General features: G+C 33.2%; 3 protein-coding genes across 3 annotated transcripts; 2 read left to right on the top strand and 1 right to left on the bottom strand.

The window, feature by feature from the left end:
• Positions 1-7650: 7650 nt before the first annotated feature.
• Positions 7651-10731, bottom strand: LOC18590184 (putative inactive disease susceptibility protein LOV1). Its single transcript, XM_088809730.1, has 2 exons — positions 8046-10731; positions 7651-7781 (listed from the first exon to the last, which is right to left on the bottom strand). Exons 1-2 carry the CDS (start codon positions 10729-10731, stop codon positions 7651-7653), a joined length of 2817 nt encoding a protein of 938 aa, XP_088665856.1.
• A 3006-nt stretch (positions 10732-13737) lies between these two features.
• LOC18590183 (thylakoid lumenal P17.1 protein) lies at positions 13738-15817 on the top strand. Its single transcript, XM_007015569.3, has 4 exons — positions 13738-14088; positions 14192-14228; positions 14925-15008; positions 15508-15817. The coding sequence occupies exons 1-4, from the start codon at positions 13804-13806 to the stop codon at positions 15558-15560; spliced, it is 459 nt and encodes a 152-aa protein (XP_007015631.2). The 5' UTR covers positions 13738-13803; the 3' UTR covers positions 15561-15817.
• Positions 15818-16306: 489 nt separating this feature from the next.
• On the top strand, positions 16307-17913 carry LOC18590182 (strigolactones hydrolase CXE15-like). Its single transcript, XM_007015568.3, has 2 exons — positions 16307-17352; positions 17465-17913. Exons 1-2 carry the CDS (start codon positions 16664-16666, stop codon positions 17769-17771), a joined length of 996 nt encoding a protein of 331 aa, XP_007015630.3. The 5' UTR covers positions 16307-16663; the 3' UTR covers positions 17772-17913.
• The last annotated feature ends 2341 nt before the right edge of the window (positions 17914-20254 follow it).

Raw genomic sequence — 20254 nt, 5'->3', positions numbered from 1 at the left:
TTTTTTTCTTTCCAGATTCCAATTCTTTTAAGACTGTTGGATTAGAACTTTTTTTGTCTTTCCTACTTCTATTTTTTTTTTTTGGTGACTGTAAAGGAGTTCTTGTGACATTGAGTGGAAGTATTGCAACAAAGTAAAAAGGTATACTTAAAGCGGCGCAGAGTTAGATTGAAGCAATTTCTGAAACAGTGAGTGTCTAGCAGGCAGAAGAGAATTAGAGAGAGCAGCTCTGGATGAGACTGTTTTAGAAAAAAGTCCCTCAAATGAACTATAAAAGCTCTATTTATAGTATCATAAGTGACGATTACTTAAGAATAAGTTTTAATACGTGTAATAAATGACATTATCATGAAGAGTTTTAATATGAGTAACCTTTACTGTAACAAGAGGTATTCATCAAAACCTATACAAGAACAACTTAAGAGAAAGAAGTGTACGAAAACAAGTATAAGAGAATAAGATATCCCTAAACAGGTATAAGTGAATAAGGTAAAAAGAGGAAACACTTGTAGTTAAGAGGAAAACCTCATTAACTACCTAGAGCTGCTAAGTCAAACTCATCGAAACATCCCAAAATAAAAAAAAAACTCGTAAATTTTACCACTTATTTCAGGTTATTTTCATTGCTATCTTTGTGAAGTAGTTATTTTGCGTTAAATAGTTGTTCTACTTGTATTAATAGTTCCACATAGAGTAATGATCCATTTATTCAAGTTGTTCTATGAGAAGTAGTACTTTACTTTTTTTAGTTGTTTTATGTGAAGTGGTACTTCACTTGTTTAAGTTGTTTCGTGCGAAGTAATACTTCACTTGTTCTAAATGTTCTCATTATTTTCTATACAATATTACGTTATAAAACAATTCTAAACATAATAAGTAGTGAATAAAATCAATTACCTACATTGAGAAAATGTGGCTCATCATTACCTCTTAGCAGCAATGAATGCTTGGAAGCTAGTTTGGACATACACAATCAAGGCTTAAATCCTTGTAATAAAATGTTGATATGCTCTGTCGTAACGTGCAGGTCCAAGAACCCGACCGCCAGACGAGAGTGAAAACTCTAAACCTAGGAGTCGCCACCAATATTTTTTACTAGGTATGATTGGCCATCTATTGACTCGATTCTAATCGACAGAGTTTTAATTAGATTTAAGCCCGCCGAAAGAATCTTAAACTAGTTTACATTTTTCGAGATCTAGGTTCGGGAGTACGGTTACGCCCGGGGAATGATTAGCACTCTTGGAACGCCCGTTCCATGAACGGTACCATTTTTAGATTATCCTATTAGGCTTTATTTTTTAAGTTCATTTCATTTCCTTAGCTATAACTTGCTTATTGTATCTCCAATTTTATTAAATTTATTTATTTGATTCTAAAATGAAATGCAAGTGTGAGGCAAGATGAAATGCATGGTATGTGATGAAAAATGTCGGACGAATAAACTTTTATGGAGGACGTTCTCTCAGATCCGCCCATCATATTGGTGGGATCTGGGGTGTTCTCTCACTTAAGGAATTATCCGAGAAATTCACCTTCGTAAATTCGACGAATAAATCCCATCATCGGGGTTATCATACGTTTTTATTTAAAAATAATGTTTTCGTGAATATGAACCTATTACGAGCAAAAGCCTTTTTATTAAAGATGTTTTTCGAGCCCTCCCATCATACTGGTTGGACCCGAGGACATCCTTTCACCTAGGGAGTTTTTCAAGAGAAACTCGCCTTCGTAAGATCTTCGAAAAATCCCATCATCGGGACTTATGCTCGCAAACAAAAATATCTATATGCAATGATATGCATGATGCAATAGAAATATATGATATGCTTTTGAAGTTTATTTTTATTTTATTGTTTTTTTTATTATTATATTTTTTATTGTTTTATTATATTTTTTATTTATTTAAAATTAAAAATCTCGAGACCTCAAAATCAAGACCCTCCCATCATATTGGTGGAGCCTTAATTCGGATCCCGAACTTAGGGAAAATTAGCTCGAGATTACGATTTCTCGCGTCTCGATCGATCATCTCATCATCGATATTAAATTAAACAATTTTGTTGATAATTCTTTATCTTATCCTAATTTCATTCTCTCTTCATCTATATCCCTCTCCATTTTATATAAAACCCTTTTTTTTTTAATATATTTCATATTTTTGTTTCATTACATTTTAATTCTAATTTTTCCTAATTTATTCTCATCTATTTTTTAATTTTTAATTTGCTATTTTTTTTAATTTTTGTTCTCTCTTAACATTTAATCATTTTTATATGTATCTTATCTTTTTTATTCTACCTAATAACCTACTAAAACTGATTTGTCTTTCTACCTAAACATTGGGCCCAGCACAACCACAAAATCAAAACCAAACAAAAAATGTATACCTTCAGTGGGTTGACAGTAGCCCAACACGATTAGTCTGGCCCAACTGGTTTGCCTCTCAAAGCCCACCATCTGGTCCCTGTCTAGCAGCCTGCAAATGCCCAAAATGACGCCATTTCACATACACCAACCCTAACTATTTAAACCTTTTTTTTTGCCTTTCTTCTCATTTTCTCCTCTCACATTCTCTCTTTACTCGTCGGATTCTCTCTCTACCCATCGGATTCTCTCTTCTCTCTTTAAAAAAAAATCACTTTTCTCCTCTCTTCTCTCTCACCGGTGCCGGCTCCTCTTTTCTCTCTCTCTCTTTATACCCATCGACGACGGGACTCAAAGCTCCTCCTAACCGGCGGCAAACCCAACTCTTTTCCCCCTGATCGGTGGTGAAATCTTTCCCTCTCTCCCTCACTGTTCGTCGATTCCTCTCTCTCTTTCTCGCTGCCCGAATGGCTTTCTCCCCTCGCAGGCGCTACGCCTTTCCACTGCCATCGTCGGCTACCTCATGGGTTCCCTTTTGTCGCAGGATTTCTCTCACTCTCCTTTCACCGGTGGTTGGAAAACCCAAAAGCCCTCTCTTTACAGACGTTCGCTTCGACTTACTCTCATTACCCAGCAGCCCAAAAGCTTTCTCACCCAAGCTCTAACACCCCCCACCGGCGGCACAAAAACCCAGATCTCATCCTCTTAAATCAATGGCAGCGAGACCTCAAACTCTCCCAAAACTCAAGATCTCCCTAAAATAGCAGCACAAAAACCCCAAAATCCCTCTAAAAAATAGCTAAAAATTCCCTAAAAAAAACACAACTATTTGCCTTATCTCATTGTGATTTTTTTGGTTTCCTTCTAGTATTTTTTTTTTTATGGTGGATTGTAGTTTTTGGCTGCTAGAACACCTAGGTTTTTTGATTTTGTGGGTTGTTGTGGTTGCTAGAAAGCTAGGATTTCTTCTGGTTTTTGATGCTGCTAGGTTTTTGGGTTGCTAAGGATTCCTATCGTTTTTTTGGTTCTCTGTTTTTTTTTGCTCCTGAATGCCCCTTTGTAGCTGCTACACTGCCTCCCTTTATACACTCGATTTTTGGTTGAATCTATCATCCCACTACTTTGCCAGACGCGAGTTTTTCACGTCTGGCAAAGAGAGTGGTGCTTGGTAGGGTGCGGACGCACCCTGCCAGTCGTACACATTTTTTCATTTTTCATTTCATTTTTTTTTTAAATATAGTGTCTATATGCTCAATGTGAGTTACTATTAAAACTAGACTCTGCAATGTAACATTCAAAGAATTTCATCTGATTCTAACCCTCAAACAACAGATTTTAAAGTATTTTAGGCTATTGTTACACATTTCCATTCACTTTTACTGTTAATGATTCAAGTTTTGCATTTCACAAGTAGTTATGTCAGTCACACATGTTTGCATTTGTGCACAACGTTAAAAGCAAACTAGCAATCTAGCTTGTGACATGCATAGAAAGCAAGAAAATCAATTTAGCTATCAAGCAAGTAATGTGGTAGAATTCATTGAATCCTTTAGCTAATTTAAACAGAAGTAAAAGGTATATACTAGCCCTTTGTTTATAGTCACCTAAAGACATGCATACAAGCTTTTTATTATATATCAAAATAGAATGCTTAAATTGTTAGTATAAGTCCTGCAAGTCAATTGATTTTGTGTTTGTAGAACACTACATTAATTAGTTATCTTTTATGTTAAATACATTATAGATATTTTATATAATGTATGAAGTATTTTTTTATCTATAAGTTTATTTATAAAAAATCATAAGACACTTGTGTAGATAAAGTCCTTGGAACATAATGACATTGTGAAGAAATTATAAAGGTTATAATTATGAAATTCTTATGCATCAAAGTCTTATTCCTAAATATGTACATGGTCATTATATTGTCAAGAATAAAGGTATCGACAATGCTTAAAGACTGGTACATGCTAAGTTTCTTTACTTTGGAAGTAAACAACCGATTTCATAAGTTGAAGTATGTAAGATACTTGGATAGTATGTGGGTGCTTGTTAAAAAATAAGTTTACTGAATATAACCCACTATAAGAGTTTCATTTGGTATTTCAATGAAGTGTCTATAGAAATACTTTTATGTGTCAGTAGTGTAAGTAATCTTTAAACTTATGATGTCAGGTCATTTTGTATGTGAATTGTCATGCATTGATTTCACTATTACGGTTTGAGGGGACCAAATGTTTAAATAGAATACTTTTGGATATGGCATGAAGCATGCAGAGATATATAAGTAGTTCAAAAAAGAATCATCACCCCAAATGATTTGAAGGGGACATATTTTGTTTACTCATAGCTTATATTAACTGAAAGTCTTTTGGTTAAGACAATCTTGATAGGTCAATATAGAAGTTATAGGACTGATATGGATAAGTTAAAATGTAAGCATCGAGCCACGCTTTTTATTTAGCCGAGATATAAGATGAAAGGATTAAATTACACTGAGTTACACTGAAAGGTTAGTCAAACTATATTGATTCTCCTGAAATTTGGGTGGTTATTATGTATTGTTAGATGCCACTCATGATCAATAAATATAAATATAAATTCTTAATTAAATTGATTTATATTTAGGGGCCTTTTAAAAAATAATCTTTAAAGATAAGATGTTTTTAAAAAGTCCTTTTTATAATTTTAACTATTTTTAGACAAGTTGAACAAAATTACCCTTAATGAAGTTACACGCTATGATGTTACACGCCTTGTACAAAAACTTGTGACAAGCCATGGTTAATGTGTTACACGCTATGTACAAAAATATGTGACACGCCATATATAAAACCCTGTGACAAGCCATGGTTAGCGTGTTACATGTTATGTACAAAAATATGTGATACGCCATGTACAAAAACCTATGACAAGCCATGGTTAACGTGTTACACGCTATGTACAAAAATATGTGACAAGCTATGGTTAGTTTGTTACATGCCATGTACAAAAATATGTGACAAGCCATGTACAAAAACCTGTAATAAGCTATGGTTAGCTTGTTACACGTCATGTACAAAAACTTGTGACAAACCATGGTTAACGTGTTATACGTTATGTACAAAAATATGTAACAAGCCATGATTAGTTTGTTACATGCCATGTACAAAAATATGTGACAAGTCAAGTACAAAAACATATAGCAAGCTATGATTAGCTTGTTACACGCCATGTACAATCAAGTGGAGAGATTTTGACACGTAATTTTTGAAAATCATTTCTCAAAGTATACAGTTGTTACACGCCATGTTTAAAAACCTGTGACAAGCTATGGTTAGGTCGTTACACGTCATGTTGAAAAAAAATACTGTTGTTACACGCCATATAAAAAAATATTACATGTCATGGTTAAAAAGGGTTGCTACACACCATGTTGAAAAAAAAATATTATTGTTACACGACATATTCAAAAACATTTTGTTACACTTTAATGCTTAAAATGTTGTTGTTACTTACGAACCAAAACTTCAAATCCTCTCAATTTTTTTCTTTTTTTTTGTTTTTTTGACAATTTGACACAGATTAAAGTGTTTCTAATATGTTTTCATAAATCAAAATATAAATTTTTTTTTTATCTAAAACACCTACTTTGACTAAAAAAAAATTCTTTGAAAACCTAAATTTATAAATTTCAAAATTTTGAGTTTATTAGTATCTAAGTCCCGAATTGATTCAATTAAAAGCTATTTCATACTTTGTGATTATTTTTACCGTTTTAGTTTTATCCAAAATACCTAAAAATCGAATTTTTCAAATAGCCACGCACTTAAGCACGTCAAAACCATTGCTTGGTGTCTTGAAAGAGTAAAAAAGAGAAATTTGAAAACATGGGAGAGAGAAATCAGAAGTATAGCAGACAAATGCCGAACAGAAAAATCGATAAAATTTGAGAGATTGGAATGGTGAGAGAGAAATTCGAAGCACAAATGGGGAGAAATTGAGAGAAATTGTGATGAATGGTTTAATTTATTTGAAATAGTTTAAAAGGTATTTGCGTCAAGTCATAACTAAATATAACTAAAAACAATTAAATTTATTTTGATGATTACTTTTAAAATGTTTTTATCAAAAAATGTCATTTCTCACAATTTCCTCTTATATTTATTGTCAATATATTGGGACCTTATGATCTCACATAGTAAGATTATAATGTGAAATTAAAATAGGATTGGTATTTAATTGGAAATTAAGAATTTCTAATATGAATCTAATTAAATTGTTTAATTAAGTGGAAGGATTAAAATACAATAAATTAAAAGTTGGATTTAAGCTAACTATAAATACCATTATATGTGTGTCGTATTTTGTAAGAAATAAGCTAGAATAAATAACAGAAAAATAAAAGGGAAAAACCTGAACCTTAGGCGCCATTTTTTACGAAAAAATTTTCTTGTCTTCTTTTAAAGTTAAAAACAAATAATCTTTGAAAAATGAGATTTGTACAATCAAGTGGAGAGATTTTGATACGTAATTTTTTAAAATCATTTCTCAAAGTATACAGTTGAACATATGTTTCTTCATATTTACTTTTGACGCAGCATAAGTGATCCAAAAGTGACTTTGGTTTTGTATGTTTATATTCCGTTGCATTATATGAATGTGATTTCTTATCCGAATAGGCCCGAAACCCTTCAGAAATAGCATGCATGCTGGGGGAAAGAATCAATCAAGAATGAAGTAGGATGACTACTTAAAAGGCAAAGAAAAACCTTTGCATGAAGAGTTAAAAGTACTTCCTCTCACTCCTTTTTCTTAACCAATTTTTTATTTATAAAGAAGCCATGCTTGATGCCTCTAGGGAGGTTAGCTGTTGTCAAAGTAAATTTGAAAGTTTAATGCTGCATTATACTTGTGCTAGGAACTTTTCAGCAATCTCCCCCACCAAATAATATGTAAAACAAGAATTAAAAAAAAAATCAAATTTCTGACAGAATAAGAACCAGATACAATTTATACCAGCTACTTCAGCTAAAGGTGCAAGAAAGATTTCTCCTTTTTTGGAATGATAAAAAGCAGAAGATCTGCTACAATTGTTAAAAAGGAAGAAAACAGCTATTAACAAACGAGACAAGGCTACTAAACAAGACTAATGATGGAACTAAAATACACCAGAAAGTTTCAAAGAACACAAACACTAGGGAAGAGACCAATCAAAAAGCAAAGAGAGTGTTTTGATTGATGATCAGCCATAAAGAGCATTTTGTCTATGGATATCTCAGAAACTTAGCAAAAAGTACAACTCTATAGCAATAGATAAGGGGCAATAGGTTGAACAACAGCAAAGAAACTTTGAAGTTTGCTATCCACGAAGCCACCACAGAGAACATCATTACGAGGTGTTCGAGGCATTTGGATTAATTCGCCGTGAATTCCTGCATAACACAATGAAATGAAAAATCTAGCCATAGAGTATTGTCTGAAACAGAAAGGCTAGTGACGGTTCCCGCTTACAAACGAAAAATGTTAGACAGAAACAAGGACTAATGGTACTAAAAGAGAAAGACTTACCTCTAACCTCAGTTAAATCTGATGAAAAAACTTTTAATCTTCCACGAAGACAGAAGGTATATGGGCGATCTTATACCAATCCTTCCCTTGGTATCTAATAACCCTTGCTTTAAATTGCTCAGTCATACCTTTTAGCTTCAACTCACGGCAATGAACTAGGTGAAGAAAACCATTTGGGATCATCTTTAAGTTTTCACAATACCGGATTTCTATATCCTTCACAATCGCCAGAGCTCCTATCTGGACCACCAATACCTCTAGGCCTTGCAACTTCCAAAGTTTTAGAACTCTAAGCAAAGGAAAGCCACCTGTGGAGCAAACCATAAGCGTCCCTGTAAAGGAATCGGCTAACAACTCAAGAACTCGAAGGTTTGGGAGCTTCCCTAGGTTAGGCATTGGATCATCCAAAAGTCCTGACAATGACAGTGTAATCTCTGTGAGATTTTCTGGGAGTTTCTGCACAACTAGTGGATTGTTCAACCTTCCCATTAAGTATATAGAGGAGAGATTTTTGAGGTTTGATAAAGGTCTTAAGAATAAAGTGGAAGGTTGAACTGATTCATCAATTGATCTCAGCCTTAAAGATTCTAGGTAAATCAATCTTGCAATCCACTTGGCCAAAGACTTCTGCTGTGACAATGTTAACCGGATCACAAGTCCTAACTTTCTAAGGTTAATTAACCTGTTCAGGCCACCTTCTACCGGGCTTTCCTCATCTAGAAACGCTCCCCATAACGTTTGGAGATCAATTGGAGAGCAGGCACTTGGTGGAGCAACAAATCTACAACGATATCTGTCACTCAAGTATAGGTGTCGGAGTCGCTGCATCTTCCATATAGTATTAGGAAGGGTGCTAATATGCGTGTTTTTCAAATCCAACGTCTGGAGCTCAGGCAAGTAGCCAATTGATGATGGGAGCATCTCTAAATAAGTTCCTCTCAGGCCGAGATACCTCAGTTCTTTCAGCTTCCCTATTCCTTTAGGTAGCTTGGGTCGAAATACACCTTCAAGGTCAATTATTAGCAACCGCAATAAAAACCTTCCCAAAATTCCTCTGCGAAGAAAGTTCCCTATGTCATCTCCAGGTTCAGGTCCTTCCCGAAAATCAAATGACAACAGAGAGCGGAGGTCCCCGTAATAAGATCGCAAAGCATTATTTGTGGTTCTATTTCCATGAATATGGCGGAAGCTATCATCTTGCTTGTCAAGGTGATCAGCAACTCTACGAATCATGCCAGTGCTAGAGGATGAACAGGAACAAGCAGCTTCATCTGGTACTTGAACAAGACTAGCTTTCTTAGCTTTTGACACCCACTGATCTCTTAAAAGATGGTGCATCCTACACTTTTTTATTTTCCCATTAGATTTCCATTTGACCACTTGAATCATACCCTGATTCTCCAATTGTTTTAAATACTTTTCTGCAATATCTTCTGCGGCCTTTTTGCTGCCGTTCTGTTTTTCTATCAGTCCTTCAGCAACCCACAACACAATCAATCTCCTCACTGAGATGTCATAGTTTTTATCGAATAGCGCACAGTAGGAAAGGCAAAGCTTCAAAGGAGATGGCAATGCATCAGCAACCAGGCTCAAGTTATGGTACGTTGATGCTTGATCTTTATCAATTTGCTCTAATACTATTGACCAGTGGTCTAAAGTTGCTGGTGTGCTTGATAAAATTTCTGCAGCTGCAGAAATTGCTCGAGGTGAACCCATGCACTTCTTGACAATATCTCGTCCAAGTTCTTCCAACTCCATAGGGACTGGTGGTAGCTTTGCTGTAAATAACTCCCAGCCCTCTTCATCACTTAGTCCCCTCATGTGATATATAAATCTTTGGCTGTGATCTGATTCCGTAGAAAGAGCTACTGCTCTATCACGAGTGGTTATCAGTATTCTACTTTCAACAGGAAATAAACTTTGAAGAGCATCCCATTGCTTCAATGTCCTCACATTATCCAAAACAATAAGATGCCTTCCATTTTTCAGGGCATCTTTGATCCTTGTGCTCAATTCTTCCACAGATAATTCCTCTGCTTCTACAGACGATTCCCCTTCTTCCTTTCCCATCCATAATTGTTTTGCTAAGATCTGCAGAGTTTCTTTCAGTTCAAAGTCTTGAGATAGGGTCACCCAAGCACGAGAAGGAAAATGATTAGTAACAGCAGCACTTTTGTACACTTCCATTGCAAGAGTAGTCTTGCCTACTCCTCTTGCACCTGTAATTGAAATCACTTTCCGGTTCCCTTTGCCATCAGTTAACCTTGATACTAATATATGAATGCCTTCCTCTAGACCCACAGCTCGTTCTTCTTTGATATCATCCACAGAGAATGGTCGCTTTTGCTGCTCCAGATTTTGAGATGCAGTTCCCGTCCTAGCCTTGACAAGCGACATTCCCAGCTCACTTCCTTTAGAGATAAGTCTCAAGATTGAGGCCCTGATAATTTCAATGTCATCGATCAGTTTATATATCTCTGCCCGACCCTTGAAAAAGGGAAAAGAGTCCTTGATACAATTACTGCAACTGGGCTGTTTTGATTTTTGCTTTCTTGAGATAAAACCATCGGTTACAGCTTCTACTTGAGTCGTAAGAAATCTTACTTCCTCTCCATATCCTTCCAACCCCTTTTCTTCTATCACATTTTGTGCCATGAGATGCATTCGTGCCAGTCCTCTTTGTATCAGTCTGAAATCCTCCTCAAATCCATCAAGCAACTCTTGTTCAAAAATTAAGAGATTTGAAAGATTATCCATTGCTTTAACAAGGCTGGCTTCTGTTGTCTTCCACGGGCTTGGTGCCAATGTCTCCATCTTTTACTTTCACTGACAATTAAAGACCAAAAAAAAAAAAAAGTTCAATCTGAATTCTGTTCCATATAGGTTCAATAAATTAAGACCATCATTTCCGACGGCAGAGATAATTAGTAATAAATTAAGACGAAGACATGACTGATCAACATTTCCTCTACAAATTGTAAAGACACAACCCATCATTAATGAGTTCACACTTGAAAAACGAACAACTCCCCATCAAAACTTAGAGCGAAACACGCAACAAAAGCAAATCAAGACCAGCAACAAGAATAATTAATTTTATATCAAAGATTTGATCAATGAATGCATATAAACAAACATAAAATCAATATAATTAACTTATTTCTAACTGTCCGTATGCTATCTTGTCACTCTACAACTTTGAGTTGAGCTAAAGAATATAATAATGGAGTACTCTTCTCGAGTATTACAAAATTATAAGGGTATTGGCCATTCATCAAACTTGCATGGTAAAGCCAGCTTAATTAGTTGGAACACCAAAAAGCTACCGAATTTCATAGCATTGCATGCAACTATATATTGATGCAGACAAAACCAAATGCAGGATTCATAACTTTTGTAATGATGAAAAGGGGTAAACCATGGAGATGGTATTAAGATATCTCACCTTACTAAAGCTTTCCAATTTTCTTCTTCTTGTCTCTACTCCTCTTCCTCTTCTTCGACAGCCAAATTCTCTTGCTCAAATAGCAATTTTGAGAGGGAATGCATGGTCTTAGTCAAACTGCAGAACAAGGCAACTAGAGGAAAAACGTGGGTCTTTTAGAAAACCCTTTTGCATGGTGTAAATGTGAGAAAGTTTAGACTATAAAAAGGAACAATGGTGAAGTTTAATAAGAATTCCAGGTTTATATAATGGTTGGATATGGAATTACTTAACAGAAAAACATGGGATTTGAGTAGGTAAAATCAAAGAGTTAATCTTGGACAGAGGGAGTTTGGATTTAAGTTAGTTTATCTTTATCGATAATGCACAAAGTAAGGTGACATAATTTCAAAACCGAGGAAAAGAGAAAGAAAGAACCAGCACTGGACGTGAGTTTGTTTATGAGATCAAGGTTACATTGGGGCTTTAATTTCCTTGTAATTTCATCGTTGTTATTGGTAACACCGGATGTTGAACTTTCTATCTCATTTCCACCTTTTAACCTATGCATTAATTAGTATTAAAATTAATTATAAGTTAAATGTCCCTTCAACACCATAGATAATTGGACGTACATTCTCACGTGGTCAATAATATATTTCTCAAAGAAAATTGGAAGTACGTGCCCCATATCCCAAATGGATCAAGAGAGTTCAAGAAATTTTTCTTCAACTGATTTTATTTTTGAAAACCCAAACTTTCATAACCAGAATCAAAAGAAAGACGGTTGGATTAGAGGGTTAAAGAAGAAAGGAAATTCAGACGTAGAACTAGAAATAATTCGATTTTGGATTTATGGGATAGAGACAAAAGGTGAAGCCAGAGTGAAGCAAGGGAGAGAAAGAATTGAGAAAAAGAATAACAAATAAAGAAATAAAAAAATTGTGCTTTGTGTTTTATTACTTTGTGAGATAGATCTCACAAGAAGAAGAAGAAGAAGAAAATATTTTTCAAATGGGTTAGAAGTCAAAGTTTATGAGATCAATTTTTTTTTTTAAAAAAAAAGAGAAAATTGATGAAATATATTTTACGTCATTCTCAAAGCTAAGAACGTAAAATATTTTATATTGATCAAAAGCAAAATTTTCAGTTAATCTCATAAAATAATATATATATTCTTAAAAATTTTCTCCATTCCATACAAAAGAAAAGATTAAAAAAACTTTTCAATCTCAGTAAACGGAACCTAAGAGATAAATGATCTTCTATTCAAGTTACTAAAAAGTGAGAGCATAGAAAAGGAATGATAAAAAGTTAATCTCTCTTATGAATAGTAATTTATCAAAAGAAAAATACTCCGTCATAAAGCATGTTGATGTGTTTTTAGTGTCTAAACGTAATGTTATGCAATAATAAGGTAATATATATATATATATATATTTTATAATAATTCAAAAAATATATTTCAACATATAATTTATTGGTTTGTGTATTATCTCTCTTCTTAAAAAATAGTAAAAATATCAACAAATAAGATATCTGCTAATTTTGAGATACCTGAACTCAAACCCAATTAATAAAAGGGATATCCGAGCCCTATAATTACTTGAATATTTTTTAAATTTATTATCCTAACCCGAACCCTTGTACATATCCACTATCCAAATCCATTTAAAAAACTCGATTATGTACAAAAATGATTAAAATGCTATTCATGAGTACCTAATTACCTAAACCCCAATCCGTATCCATATCTACATACAATAATATTGTTATTCATATTCTATATGATTCACTAATAATTAAATTTATAAAAGCACATAAACAATAAAATCAAAATTTAAATAATTAAAAATAAATATCTCAAATATCGACTTAAATAACTAAAAATAAATATTCAAATAACAACTTAAACATTATAAGTTTAATTAACTATGTGGGTTTACCTATAAAATTAAAAATATAACTAAATTCTAAAATTATTCTAATTTTATCATTTTTTGAGGTATATATTTTATAAGTTTATATAAATAAAAGTATGTATATTATTCATTCAAAAAAAGGTATGTATATTATAATTAATAATTTTATAAATTATAATTTTTATAACATTAATAAAAAATAAAAAAAATATTTATATTTAAAATATGTATACTAAATATATATATATATATATATATAAGAGCATTTGGTTTATTAGTAGATACATAATTTTTTATTTAAAAAGTAAATTCGAATCTCTTTCATCCAATATACAGAATATATATTAAAAATATTATAAGTTAATTAATAATTATATTTTTATAAATTAATTTAATTAATAATATAAATTTAAATAAAAAAATGGGGCTTTAATTGTACTAATTCGAAAGCAAGGGGCAAATCTATCAAACCATTGAAACAAAAAAACAAAGAGCCGTAGTATCGAACTCAGCTCCACAAAATCCTTGTATTTTCTATCCATGGCCACGCTCTCTTTTTCCTCCCCCAATCCTGTCTCCTCTTCCTTTTCTTCATGGTCTTCAACCATCCATTTCTTTCCTCAACTATCTCTAACGAAACAAGAAATCCCCACCCTTTTCCGTTACAGTTCTAGACGTAGAAAGCTTTTTTATCAACCCACAAGGCTCCTTCTCCACCCTGTTTTGCTGTTCAGTGGCTTTGATAAGCCCTTGGATACCCAAACTTTTCTTGCCACTATTAGTGTTTTGGCCGCCATTGCACTCTCCCTCGTTCTTGGCCTCAAGGTAATTTCCCTTCTATCAAATACCCTTCAATTTTTATACATTTATATGTTAGAATTTGATGGATTAAGGTTGTTCTTTTTTTCTGTTTTTGGTGGGTTTTCAGGGTGATCCTGTCCCATGTGACCGTTGTGCTGGGAATGGTACATATTTTGTTTCTTTTCCTTTTTTTTTTGTTTGGCCCTGTTTTGGAATAATGATAATGAAGCAAAGTACCACAGCTTAAAATGGTTTGTACTAAATAGAATGGCGAATGTTTATAACTTGAGATAGCTCGTACCTTTATGGAGCAGCATGCAAGAATAAATTTCGAGAAAAAACTCAGACTGTTAAAACTTGAATCTTTCAAGTTAGAAGTCTCAAAGTTGTATTTATGAGACGAGAGAGGGTAGTAGTTTAAGTCAAACGATTTTTTACACGGATTAAAAAAGAAAAGAAATCTTCTAATCAACTAACAGAGAAAAAAATTGCTTGTTAAGGCATTTTTAGTTTGGCTATCTGGACTGCCAATTGGCAAAGAATAATCTTTTGCAGTGGCAAGAACTTTACTTTCTGTGACTGAGGACAAATCTTTCAAAAGCAATATCCGTCAATGACAGGACTGAAAAACACAAATTAGATCCTTTGGTATGAACAATAGTTTAGAAGAATTGCAGTTTGTTTCTTTTAAGTTTATATGGTTTTATATTTTTCTCTTAATGAAAATGTAGCAGCCAGCTTCAGTACTTCTTACATAAATCAAGTTTCTGCATAGAACGCTTTCTTTGCTTGTAAAAATATGTGATTTATTCAGGAAATGCAGCAAGCTGATAAATGATTCTTTTGTATGATGGATGTAGGTGGTACAAAATGTGTCTTCTGTGAAAATGGTAAGATGAAGCAAGAAACAGGCTTGGTTGATTGTAGGGTGTGTAAAGGTTCAGGTAAGATTTACCATCGATATATAGTATGTAAAGGGCATAACTATAAGGATGCTTTTGCATATCTGTTGCATACTGATTTAGTTGATTTCAGTCTTTTGTAGCATTTAAAAGCCATTATTAATTATGATTGCTTTTAAAAGGAAAGTTTGAGCAATCTAGTGAATGTTAAATTTTACCTATGTAGAGCAAGATACCTTGATAGATGAGCTAATCATTATTTACATTACCATTTTCTAGGGCTGTTTTTACATTGAACTTTACATCACCAGCTTGTGCATTCACATGGAAGTTAGTGTGCATGGGTTAATTTCCATGAATATTTCCGTCAATTAATATTACTTTGGCAAAGTCATGGTTGTTTTTATGTGATGTCCTATTTGGTTTGATCTCTAATTCAATGTCTCAAAGACATTTCAGCCTGATAACTCTTAAGACTTTAATCTTTTGAATTCAGCCTCCTTGCTCTTATTTGTTAACGAAACTTCTCATATCATTATAGGATTGATACTTTGCAAGAAGTGTGGAGGTTCTGGATATTCAAGACGTTTGTAAGCTGTGGTTCTGCTTGCAACAGTCTTATGTATATTTTTATCCATAAAGCTAATTTACCAGTGCTTTTATTCATTCATTAAATCACTTCCTTTTTTTCCCATTGTCCTTTTCTCTTCTATATCCAACAATGTAAATCTGACTATCTGAATGTGTAATTACTAACAAAAGTTGTAAAGTTCTTTGTGATTTTGTTGGATGTGAATAATTCTGATTCTTCTTAAAGCCACTTCCTAGTGACCAAATCTGGTTCTTAAAGACCTGAAAGTTGGTGGTTTACTTTTACTAATTTGGAAAAGGAAAAATGTTTTGTACTCTTTAATGTGATGCAAAATTGTGGAGAATTATTGGTTTCTGTTTTTTTGGATGTAGTGAGGTAGGTGGATAAGATATTGATAATACAAGTATGGAGTAATGTAATCAACGTTATCCAGAGAGCAGAAGATTCTTCCAAGTAAATTTGTTGGAATGACAAGCAAGCATTTTCCCTTTTGACCTTTGTGCCAATGATATTGAACATTAATGACGCATGCTAATCTCAAATACAATTTGGAGTTAGCAATTGATTAGAGAGGACTATGATGATTTATGCAGGGGCACTAGATAGGAACACTGAAATTGTTCCATCAAGGCAACCATTCCCAAACCATCCGTTCTTTAGATTCCCAACAAAAGAAACGAATGGTTACTACTTTTAAACACAAGGTTATTTAACTTAGTTTATTTTCGTGAAAAAGGGAAATTCCAATCTAATTCTTCGAACAGGAGACCAAATGCTCGAGTGTTCATAAAGATTCAAGTTGTAGTGACTTGATCTGATATTGCCAGCTACTCGAAATTTATCTGCCTGCAATTTTAAAGGTGGTAAGGCTTTTGGGTGACTATAGTGACCAACGCGCATAATTTCAGAGCAGCAGCTGAAAAGCTATTTGTCCTACTAAACCTTCCCACAGAAAACTACAGATACAAGACGCCATTAGCCAAATTAAGATACTAAAAGCCACCTCCCTTTAACTTTTTCTCTGTTTCTACTCTCTCCTTCCAACCCTTGGCTCTTCTTCTTAACCTCCCAATTCCAGCATGATCCCTCACTGAATAAGGGGAAGATGTCTAACACTGCTGCCTCTGCTACCATGACTACCCCTCCATTCTATGAGGTTGATGAATGCCGAGGAGTCCTTCGTGTTTACAGCGATGGCTCCATTTGGCGCTCCCCTAAACCAAGCTTCAATGTTCCTGTTGATGATGATGGCTCCGTTGTGTGGAAAGATATTCTATTTGATCCTGTGCACAACCTTCAACTCAGGCTCTATAAGCCAGCTTCATCCTCGTCTGCCAAGCTCCCGATCTTCTATTACATCCATGGCGGTGGCTTTTGCATTGGATCACGTGCCTGGCCTAACTGTCAAAACTATTGCTTCAGGCTCTCCTCAGAGCTCCAAGCAGTAGTGATTTCGCCAGATTATCGTTTGGCTCCAGAGAACAGACTCCCGGCAGCCATTGAGGATGGATTCATGACTGTGAAATGGCTCCAAGCTCAAGCTCTGGCTGAGAATCCTGATCCATGGTTAACCGATGTAGCTGATTTTAGCAGGGTGTTCATATGCGGTGACTCAGCTGGTGGTAATATTGCTCATAATTTGGCGGTTCAGCTAGGGGCTGGTTCATCTGATTTGGCTCCGGTTCGGGTCAGGGGTTATGTCCTTTTAGCACCTTTCTTCGGAGGGACAGTGAGAACCAGGTCAGAAGCAGAGGGTCCTAAAGATGCCTTCCTTAATTGGGAGCTCATTGACAGGTTTGTGGCGGACACTTTTAACCTTGTATTTAACAATTCTTTCACTTGCATGAGTTAGTTTCGCCAACTGTAACTTAAAATCGAATGGTTTATATAATCAACACCTGTCTAGGTTCTGGAGGCTATCTATACCGATTGGAGATACGACGGATCACCCACTGATAAACCCTTTCGGTCCGGTCAGCCGCAGCCTTGAGCATTTGAATCTTGATCCTATTCTGGTAGTGGTTGGTGGAAGCGATCTGTTGAAAGACCGAGCAGAGGAATATGCCAAGAGACTGAAGGACTGGGGGAAGAAGATCGACTATGTTGAATTTGAAGGACAGCAACATGGCTTCTTCACTATTAATCCTAACTCCGAACCAGCAAAAGCGTTGATGCTAATTATCAAACGCTTCATCACTGAAAATTCCAGCTAAGACAGAGTAGTTGGGAGCTCGAGATTTCGTTTCTTATGTTGCTTTGTTTCATCATTTAGTATTAAGCTCGTCCCTGTTTGAGCTTGTCATTGTTGTATGAAATAAAGTAAGCCGAGTGGGTGGAATTTTAGTTTGACAACAATCTTTGGATTCACAGATGGAGAGTGGACTGGAGACCAAAATGTTTAAGAACAAAACAAAGTTTCCTGTTATCGTTCCCATACAGAACAAAATCACCAGCAAGCACTGGTCTGAGATTCTATATTCGAAGTTTGATAGTATTCTATTGACACCTCGTGACTCTGACACAAATGCGAGAAGAAATTTGCTAACCCTTGAGTCGCATGATTTAACAATATTGTTGAGTTAATAAATATATATTTTGAAATATTATAAATAAAATTACTTTATTTATGTAAATATTCTAGTAACTATATAAATGACGAATTATGGTATAAGAATTAGAAATATTCATTATCATTTAAAGATGATAATAAAAAGCTAAGTTTACAAAACAAATTTTACTTTTTAGTTTTGTATAATGCGTTTTCTATTTTTATTTTAAAATTTTTAATAAAATATTTTTTAGTGAAAATAATAAAAAATAAAGTATAAATATAAAAAATTAAGTTAAGTACGATGTTAAAATCAATTTGAAAATAATATTTCATTGATCCGGATAATTAAAAACTCTATGAGTCAATACAAGTTTTTTTAATCAGTTGCAAAAATAGCCTAATTAAAAGATCAATCTGAATCAACTGTCATGTCTCGAATCGATAAATTCAAATGGTAGGTGATTCAAATATCATAATTATGCTCTAAACTTCGTCAATTATGTTATATTTTAAAATACCACAACTTCTTTGTTTAAAGTGATATAATTACTTTTTTATTAAGGGTAAGGCCTTAAAACAAATATTTTCCTTCAATTTTATTTTGTTAATCTCATTAACTTGAACATTTAAGTGGTTTGATCAGTTTATGGAAAAAATTTTACATTATAAAAGCATGTTTAAGGTATTTGGCTAAAATTTTTAAATCTTTAGCTTATGTGAGAAGTCCATTTGAGTTAGATAAAGTTTTAAATCAATTTTTTTAAAAAAAATGTTAATATGTAGTAACAAATATTTAATGAGATTTTTTTATATTTTCATTTTATCTTTTAATATTTCATAAAATGATACAAAAAATTATATTTTTTTCACATTTATCTTTTTTTTTTATTTACTTCAAATTTGTTCTTCTGATATCATTTATTTTTATTCTTAATTATTACAAATTTATTTTATTTTACATATTTCTATCATTTGTAAACTTATGATGTGATATAATAAAGTTGAGTATTTTGGTTGTATATTTATTAAAAATAAATTGAATCATTATCAAATAGTTTAGAATATTAAATTTTATGTATAATTAATTTATACTTAACCTAAGACTCATCATAGCAAAAATTTAGAATACAAAAGCGTACCTAATTCTTGATCTATTATTTGATAGTGAAAATAATATTAACCATATTAACTATTGAGATTGAAGGCACTACGATCTTCTTCCTCCTTAATTTACAACTCTCTAATGGATGAAATCTTTAATGTTTTTTGTAGACAGGTGAATCACTAGTCAACACCCATCATATGATTTAGGGTTTTCTACGCAAACCTTTATTAATAGTCTACATATAAAATTGGAGTTTAACCCACCCTATTAGATCATATTATTGATTATAATATTGTCTTTAGACCAATTAACTAAGCTTGATTTGATAAAAATCTAAAATAGATTAAATAATCTAAGTCCAAAAGTAAAATTATTTAGAAAAATTTAAAAATCTCTCACTTAAACTACATTATTGAAATTCAAATTTTAGAAACACATTTCCTTAAAAACAACTCTCGAACTAAGACAACTAAAAATTTTATGAACTCAATTTAAAAACAAACTGGTCTTGATATTACCTCAAAATATCATTTAGTCTAATAAACTTTGTGATATAGGAAAACAGCAGTAATTACATCAACGAAGATACAACACAAACTATAATCACATATACCACTCAATCTTATTGACATGAAGTCAATGTGGTAATGTAGCAATGAATTACAACACTTTCTTTATGATCTATTTCATACATTGTATTCATTTGTCAGTCATTTTATTCTTTTCTTTATGCAGCCTAAGAATCGTAAGAGAAATGTTTTATGATTTATTCAATAAATATGTATTTCTATCTTACATATCTTGAGATATACTTTATGTGTCAAAAACATACCATTAAGACTATCAATTTATGCCCCCAACCTACACTTAAGATTGACACATGTCTTAAGTATTCATATATACAAATTGTATATATACATAAACATTTTATGATTGAATATAATTTCATAATTATTATTAATAATAAAACCAAATACATCATCAATGATATGTTTCAAACAAAATTAAGCACAAAATATAAAACAATTTTAAATCCTCCC

Source organism: Theobroma cacao, chromosome 9, assembly GCF_053813885.1.
Source record: "Theobroma cacao isolate CCN51 chromosome 9, ASM5381388v1, whole genome shotgun sequence".
Lineage (NCBI taxonomy): Eukaryota > Viridiplantae > Streptophyta > Magnoliopsida > Malvales > Malvaceae > Theobroma > Theobroma cacao.
This window is presented reverse-complemented; position numbering and strand designations above follow the sequence as displayed.